At 35.8% G+C, this 9289-nt stretch overlaps 1 protein-coding gene across 1 annotated transcript; it reads left to right on the top strand.

Annotated features, from left to right (window-relative positions):
• The first annotated feature begins 356 nt into the window (after positions 1-356).
• Positions 357-1906, top strand: LOC126692690 (glutathione S-transferase U8-like). Its single transcript, XM_050388387.1, has 2 exons — positions 357-756; positions 1354-1906. The coding sequence occupies exons 1-2, from the start codon at positions 445-447 to the stop codon at positions 1705-1707; spliced, it is 666 nt and encodes a 221-aa protein (XP_050244344.1). The 5' UTR covers positions 357-444; the 3' UTR covers positions 1708-1906.
• The last annotated feature ends 7383 nt before the right edge of the window (positions 1907-9289 follow it).

A 9289-nucleotide genomic window follows, 5' to 3' on the forward strand; every position in this document is an offset into this window, starting at 1 on the left:
TTGAATAAATAATTATATAGAGACGAGATTATCAAAAATAATGATATTTATAGAGATGAATTTTTTTTTGCTGAAATTTATAGAGATGAATTCAAGTTGGGGTTTCCCTCTTTGAAAAATAATTCGCATTTGACCGATCCATTAACTGTGCTTGTGCAGCTTCTTTTTGCTTTTTCTTTTTTTATTTTTGGGTAAAAAAATTGTGCAGCTTCTTCCCCAAGTCTATCACTCCAATAAGTCTTCAACCACCACCTAGTCGCACATTTTGACCAATAGACACAAATAATACCAACAGCCAAAGTCATAGAGGCTTAACCACCAAGTAACCATTGAGATTATGGGCTTTAAAAGTAAAAGGGCATCAGACCCAGAAGGTAGAGCCATGCATTTGAATCTCATTACAAACTCTTTTAATTGCAGAAACAAAAAGTGTCGTAAATCATAATGGCTGGAGAAGTGTTGTTGTTTGGTTTCTGGGGAAGCCCTTTTAGTCGCAGAGTAGAGATGGCTCTAAAACTGAAAGGAATAGAGTACAAATACATTGATGAAGATTTTTCAAACAAGAGCCCTTCCCTCCTCAAATACAACCCAATTCACAAGAAGGTTCCCGTGTTTGTACACAACGGAAAGCATTTGGCTGAGTCACTTGTTATTCTGGAATACATTGATGAGACCTGGAAAGACCATCCCATCTTGCCCAAAGATCCATACGAAAGAGCCAATGCACGATTCTGGGCCAAGTTCATAGACGAGAAGGTAAATACCATTTACTGTTAAGCTACTCCAAATTATAAATTTGTCATGTCCTAAACAAATTATAGTTAAGATTTTTTTTTTTTTTTTTGGATTTACTGATGAAAAAAATATCATTTAATTTTAAATGACGTAACAATGAATATATTTTTAAATTTATAATTTTCTTTATAAAAATTGTAATATTAATTTAAACTACTATGATATTGATCAATTTTTAAATGAGAATAGTTCCTCATCCAGTCTAATAGCTGTTTTTCGAGTGGCTTTATAATTCAAGTTCTTGTCGTATTTATTTTTGGTAATCTTAGTGAACTTCACAACCTCGGTCCTCAGTGGCAGTAAATTTCCTGTTATAAATGTGTATGTCAAAGATAAATCATCCAAAAGCACCCCTGCGTGCATTGCAGTCAAATACACCATAAACTGTGTCCGTGAGCTTGTTTTTTATTTTATTTTATTTGTTTTTTGTTTTTATTTATTTATCAGTTTTATAAACACTCATTAGAGAAGAGAGATATAATTCATCAACCAAGAGAAAAGGAGAAAAAGGGCATCTCAACACTAAAAATTTGAATTTTCTCTGTTTTCTTTTAATAGTACTTGTCTGCAATATGGAAATCTTGCACATGTGAAGAGAAAGAGCGTGAGAAAGCTGTGGAAGAAACATCTGAGCTTCTACAATTTCTAGAAAATGAGCTCAAGGAACAGAGGTATTTTGGTGGAGAGACTATAGGGCTGGTAGACATTGCTGCTAACATCATAGGCTACTGGCTTGAAATTTTTGAAGAAGCTTTTGGGGTAGAGTTGTTGAGAAAGGAGAAATTTCCCAAACTTTGCAAATGGGCTAATGAGTTTGTGAGTATCAGTGCCATCAAGGAAAATATACCTCCTAGAGACAAACTGATTGCCTTTTTGCGAAATCGATTTGGGGTTGGTAATGCTTCCAAATAGTTGAACTTACACTCGCCACTCACAGTTGGTGCATATTACTGCATAATAATTGACCGCTTTCTCATCAATCGTGTTCTTATGTACCTTGTAATTTCATGTGATTTGTTTGTAATAGTTTAAGAATTTGTTTGAGCCTTTGAGCCTCGTACTTGCTTACCCTGTTGCAGTTTTTCTATAAAGTGCTCTCCACTCTTGGTTATCCTGTCAAGTAAAATTTTTGTAAACTGACATTCCTCACATACATCTAAAAAATATCAAAATGACACGGTGACAACTGTAATAAGAGAGTGAGCAGAGGATACATGAGCAATAGAGACAAACATCTTCTCATAGTTAATATTTAATTCGGTAATTCCTATGATAAACATTTGGCTTCAAGACGAGCCTTATGACACTAAATTGATTTATCTCTGCAAGTTTAGGTCTTGTAAACTCACTTACATAATATGACTCCCTTGATGCAAATCACCTAGTCCTTAGTATGAGTTTTAGCATGTGAATCCAATTATTCTTTCATTGCTTGTTACCCCCAAAGGGTTAAATGAGGCCTCACAGAATGAGTGAGATTCGTGTAAAGTTGCTAATGCATGTAACAATTTAAATAATGAATGTGGGAATCAGGGGCATAGTCAGGAATTTTTGTTTGCGGAGACTAAGGTAAAACTATCATATTGATTTGTAATTCAAGAAAAACTCAAACCATGACATACATATACACATACATGTCTTTATGCATTAGTTATATAAAAAATTAAAATAATTAAATAAAAAATCTTAAATCCAAAGTAAGTTATAACTCATATATAATATTGCAAGATTACTGTTATCAAAAATTTTTGTCGTAATTTTTATCAACACTTATAAATACAAACAAACTAAACACTCGATTGAGTATCTTAGGGTCATCTTGTATCTAGTATTTCAATAATTCTTATAAAAAATCATAAATTCATAACATTCATAGAAATTAAATATATGTATATAATAAAACTAAACTATATTTACAATCAAAAGAAATAATATTCGTGGAAATTAAATATAATAAAATCATTATAAGAAACAATAAAATATATAGAATTCAATTTCAACCAAATTAGATAACTATAGTCAAAAAATTCATAAATCATAAGATAAATAAATAGATATTAAACTGATATAATACTAAATAAAAAAATATATATATAAAAAAAAAAAGGAGTTTTGTAACAGAGCATGCACTGTGAAAGAAAAGGAATTGTGTGAGAATTGAGAATCGAAAAAGAAAAAGAAAAAAAAAAGGTAGTGTTTGTCACAAACAATCTATTAAACATATACTATTGCACACATTTTTTGAATTAAAATAGTAAGTTGAGGAACACAATTTCATTTTTGAAATTGTGTATTCAACCTATGATTTCGGTTTAAAAATTAAATGTGTAATAATGTGTGTATACAAGTTGTGTGTGACAGTTTTTAATAAAAATAAAAAAATGAAGTAGAACTATAAAGTGTTGTAGAACTGTAGAGGGGCATATATCAAGTGGGAGGATGAGTTTTGGCAAAAAATGAACTTTCTTGGGAGTTGTCTATTTTATAATGCCATTACACACCTTTTTATTTACAAAAATACATTTTGTTTTTAGGTAAAAAGTTGGGAATTTGGGGGGCAAATTTGGCTAATGTGTAGGAGGAAGGTGGGCCAATCTTTGCTCCCGTCAGGGCGGGGTCATAAATAAATTGAAGTAGGTTGTACTTTTACCTACTATTAGAAGGTTTTTTAAAATATCTGGGGGGAGGGGGAGGGGGGAGAGAGAGGGGGGGGGGGGGGGGGGGGGGCGGGGTGCATTGTGTGTGATGATGGAGACCTTAGCCTCTTCAGACTAAAGTAGTTGAATTCAATGGCAAAGCTAGAAATTTTTCTCAAGGAGGGCCAAGCTAAATGAATCATTGTATTTTGGTATCCTTAATTCCCTCAATATAAATGCATGACTTTATTTTTGGAAAACATTTTTTTTTTTTTTTGGCAAAAGAGATAGATTTACTAATATATTTTATAAATAAATTTATGCTTTAAATGCTCTTAATTAAAATTAATGGCACATGACAAAAGGTCAATAATAAAAGGAAAATAAATTACACAACAATAAATTAAAGATTATTGGTACTTTTTTATAATAAAAAAATGAAAGGGATCATTACCGAAAATTTATTCAAAATTTTCACATTGAAAAGAGGGGAACCCCCCCCCCCCCCCCCCCTCCCCCTCTTCTCCTAGTTGTATTATCAAATTCCTCATATTGAAGTATGACTAGGACTCTCCCAAAATAGAAGCAAATGCCTCAATAGATGATTTTTTTTTTTTTTCCATAAAGAATGAGAAAGGCCATCTCGCGAGGTATCCACAAAACTCTCTGTTTGGCAAAAAGATAAAGTACTTTACCAAATTCTTTACCCACACTACAAATACCCTCATTACCCATGAAATGTAAGGAGTGCTTTTCAAAGAGAAAACCCTAGCAAATACACTTGAGAGTTAGAGATTGTTATACCCACAATCATCTAAACATTTCCTCTTGGTTTTCCTCTACTTCTACCTCTCCATCTCTACATCCTTGAGAGGTTCTTAGCCCAAACACTTACCACACCCGATCTGAGTGTTGAGTCAAGTTTTGGTGCCTTTCGGAAGTGAAAGCACAAACTAGTGTGAAACACTAGAGCTCATTTACACTCCAAATTAAAAATTATGGCTAGATTGCTTTTACCCTAACTTATCAAAGTACAGAATAAGAGTTAATAAGTGCAATATGATGATAATACTACTCTAAGCCATATCCAACCACAATGAAAAATAAAATGAAAGCTTAAAGAGTAGGGAAGAGAGATGCAAACACAAGATAACACCAAGATGTGTTATCGAAGAGGAAACTGAAGAACTTAACGAAAAACCTCTCCGCAATCCTCCAAGTCAAAATCGATCCACTAGAGAATAAAGTTGGAGTACACAAATAACAAAAGACCCTCCAAACCTAGTCTACCCCATGTACTTAAGCCCTCCAAGCTCCTGCTACCAATGAACTTCTCGGAGTCTTGTCTTTTCTAGCTTTCTGAAACCCAGAATTCAGCCCAATTGCAACCACCACAAAATGGCTCCTTCCAATACTTCCCAACAGCACCAAAACCTCACTTAACACTCAGATTGGGTGTGGTAAGTGTTTGGGCAATGAACCTCTCAAGGATGTAGAGATGGAGAGGTAGGAGTAGAGGAAAACCAAGAGGTAATGTGTAGATGATTGTGGGTATAATAATATCTAACTCTCAAGTGTATTTGCTAGGGTTTTCTTTCTGAAATGCACTACTTACAAATCGTGGGTAATAAGGGTATTTATAGTGTGGGTAAAGAAACTTAACTTTTTGCCAAACAGAATGTTTTGCGGGTACCTCGCGAGATGGCCTTTCTCGCGAAGTACTCGCAAAATGACAAGCTGGCATGACTCTTCAGCTTTAAGTCATGTGCTTCACACGTGGTCTTTTCGCGGCTTACTTTCTCATGAGCTTCTCATAAGCTAGTCGCAAACTGCACTAATTCTTCTTTGACGCTTGATTCTTCACCAATCTCTCACACTCATCCCTTACAAATAAACCCACATAAATACAGGGAAACAATTGAAGAAATTACAATCAAAATTGGAATGGAATTAAAGCAAACAAAGGCTCGTTGGAAATCACAACTTTACAAGAAGCATTGGAAGGAGCCATTTAGTGGTGGATACAATTAGGCTGAATTGCGAGATCCGAAAAGCTAGTTATGACAAGACTCCGAGAAATCCGTTGGTAGCAGGAGCATGGAGGGTTCAAGAACATGGGGTAGACTAGGCTTAGAGGGTCTTTTATTATTCGTGTACTCCAACTTTATTCACTAGTGGATCGATTTCAACTTGGAGGGTCGCGAAGAGGTTTTTCACCGAGTTCTTCGGTTTCCTCCAATAACACATCATGGTGTTATCTTGTCTTTGCATCTCTCTTCCCTACTCTTTAAGCTTGTTATTATTGTTCATTGTGTTTGGATATGGCTTAGAGTAGTGTTATACGTTTATTGCGTTTATTTACTCTTATTCCACACTTTTATAAGTTAAGGTAAAAGCAATCTAGCTGTAATTTTTAATTTGAGGTCTAAACAATCTCTACTGTTTTCACACTAATTTGAGCTTTCAATTGGTATCAGAGCGGGTACACTATTTTGGATTTCATTATCCTTGTGTGATCCTAGACCCCTCCTTACTATGGATTTGGTGATGGAAAAAGTTAACATGAATTATGGTTCATGTGTTTGTGATAATGACTCTATGAGCATCTTTGGAGATTGTCCTTGAAAGCTCAAATTAGTGTGAAACACTAATTCTTACCCAATTTTTAAATACGGCTTAATTGCTTTTACTCTAACTTATCTAAGTGCGGAACAAGAGTAAATGAAGCACAATCACCGGAACTACTTTCTAAGCCATAAGCAAGCAGGCAATAATATATGTAGAGCTTAAAGAGTAAGGAAAGAGAGATGCAAACACAAGATAATACCAAGACGTGTTATCGAAGAGAAAACCGAAGAACTCGATGAAAAATCTCTCCACGGCCCTCCAAGTCGAAATCAATCCACTAGTGAATAAGTTGAAGTACACGAATAATAAAAGACCCTCTAAGCCTAGTCTACCCAATGCACTTGAGCCCTCCAAGCTCCTGCTACCAACGGACTTCTCGGAGTCTTATCTTCACTAGCTTTCTGGATCCCGCAATACTGTCTGATTGCATTCGCCAAGCCTTACCAGCTTTTTTTGGCAAATCCCCAAAGCTTCCCAAGCTCTAAAATACTCTCTACACTTTGAAAAGGTGTGGGTTATGTTTGGGTACAAATCTCCTCTCAAGGTATAACAATGGGAGAGGGAAGGAGAAGAGACTACAATGATTTCTCACTAAAGGATGAGTAGCTCTCTCTCTAAAATGGTGGGTGTGTTGTGTTGTAGAAACCTATCTAGGGTTTTCTCTCTGAACAACCTCTCCTTTATTTTATGGGTAATGAGGGTATATATAGTATAGATGAAGGGTAAAAAAATCACACTTAAAATCCTCCAAGTAGAGAGTTTCGTAGGTACCCCACGAGATGGCCTGTCTCGCGAAGTACTCACGTAATTCAGCCTAGCACTTGACTCTTTAGCTTCCAGCATATGCTTCTCACAAGGCCTTTTCGCGGGAACCTTTACTCGTGAACTTCTTACGAGCTATTCGCGAAATTGCACTAATCTTCATTGCATGCTTGATTCTTCCCCAACTTAATACTAAACCCCATCCAATAAAATCCCACAAAATACAAGGAAATAAATTAATGCAATTATAACTCTTTTTGTCATGGAATAAAGCCAACATAAAACATAGTTATAAATCACAACTTTACAGTCCTAGTGATGAGCTCTTAGAGTTATTAAAATCAAAGAAACATGCTAGAATGTTCATACACATGCTGAAATGTTTAGAGCATAGAAATCACATGCTTCATAATAGTTTGTGTGAGTCTAATTCCTTGATTGAAAAAATATAAGAGGAGGAATAGATATTTGTGTAATAAGCTTGATGGTTTAGAAAGAAAGCTTCACTCATCTGGGCAAAATGTAAAGGAAGATGAATCTTGTTTTGAAAAACAAGAATGTTTATCACATGCTTGTTTTTTTGTCCACACCGCATTAAAAGTGTTTAACTCTTGTTTTTGGTATCTTGATAGTGGGTGCTCAAGGCACATGACCTGCGATAAATCTCTTTTTAAAAGCCTTAAAGAAAAGGAGGATGGCTATGTGACATTTGGAGATGGTAGCCACTCTCTAGTCCTTGGAAAGGGAACTATTGACTTTTTGGGACTTCCTTTGTTGACCGATGTATTACATATCAAGGGGCTTAAGGCAAATTTGATGAGCATCACCCAAATCTGTGATGAGGATTTTCTAGTTCAATTTTCAAAGAAAGGGTGTGTAATCCTTAGTGAAGAAGGTGTTCAAGTCTTAAAGGTACTTAGAAGAACTACTAACAACTGCTATAGTGTGGCTCCCAAGCCAAATGTCTCATGCCAGAGTGCTCGAGTCAATTTGTTAGAGCTATGGCACCAACGCTTTGGCCATGCTAATTACAAGCAAGTGGCAAAGGTTTCTAATCTTGAAGCCTTTGTTTGGTTTACTGAAGTTCAGAAAGATTGAGAAAAATGTTTATGGCCCATGTCAATTGGAAAAACAAACCAAATCAAGCCATCCCAAAGTAAATGTTATTGCCACATCTTGTCCTTTGGAGTTACTCCATGTTGATTTAATGGGCCCAACAAGAATGGAAAGCTTGGGTGGCAAAAGGTACATCATGGTTGTGGTTGATGATTTCTCAAGATACACTTGGGTGGAATTCCTTAGAGAAAAGTCAAAAGCGTGTGAGAAGATGGAGAAACTTTGCAAGAGGCTTCAAAATGAAAAGGGAGTTCCTATCATCAAAATAAGAAGTGATCATGGGAAGGAATTCGAGAATGTGAATTTTGAAGCATTTTGTAATGAGTATGGAATTAATAAGGAATTCTTGGCCCCAAAAACTCCACAAGAAAATGGGGCTGTCGAAAGGAAGACTCGTGTTATACAAGAGATGGCAAGAGTAATGCTTCTTAACAAGGATATTCCTCAAAAGTTTTAGGGTGAAGCAGTGAATACATCATGCCATATTGGGAATAAAATCTGCTTTCGAGCGGGAACAAAGAAAACATCATATGAGATATGAAATGAAAAAAAGCCCAAGGTGAAATACTTCCGGGTATTTGGTAGAAAATGTTTCATCCCTAATGATAGAGAAAATCTTAATAAATTCGATGCCAAGAGTGATGAAGGAATTTTTCTTGGGTACTCCGTGAATAGCTGAGCATATAGGGTTTACAACAAGTGTACCAAGACGGTCATGGAGTCAATAAATGTGGTCATAGATGATGCTATTCCGGAAAAGAGTGTTGATGAAGGTGGAGAAGCTTCAAGCCTTAAGAAGAATCATGATGACGGTGACTCTTCACAAAGGGATGATGTTGAGAAACAATCACCAGAAAAAGAAACTACTCCTACCACATCAAAAAAGGAAACTAGATCAACCCAAGTGCCATCAAGCCCACTCACTCCACCGGAAGTACAACCTCCAATTTCTCGTGATGATGAGCCCTCAACTTCAAAGAAAGCATCATCAAGAGTGAGTCTAAATCATCCCAAAAAGTAATATAATTGGAGACTTGGATAAAGGCCTTCATTTGAGAAGAGGACCTAGCTATAGTGTGAATCATGCGACTTATCATTGCTATCTTGCTCAATTTGAACCAAAGAAAGTGTAAGAAGCCTTGAAAGATAAAAATTGGGTAGACTCCATGCACCAAGAATTACATCAATTCATTAGAAATGATGTGTGGGAATTGGTCCCAAGACCAAAAGACACTCATGTAATTGGTACTAAGTGGATCTTTAAGAGACCAATGAGGATGGTGCAGTTGTGCAAAACAAATCAAGATTGGTGGCTCAAGGTTATACTCAAGTTGAAGGTGTAGATTTTGATG

Source organism: Quercus robur, chromosome 7, assembly GCF_932294415.1.
Source record: "Quercus robur chromosome 7, dhQueRobu3.1, whole genome shotgun sequence".
In the NCBI taxonomy this organism is placed as follows: Eukaryota; Viridiplantae; Streptophyta; class Magnoliopsida; order Fagales; family Fagaceae; genus Quercus; species Quercus robur.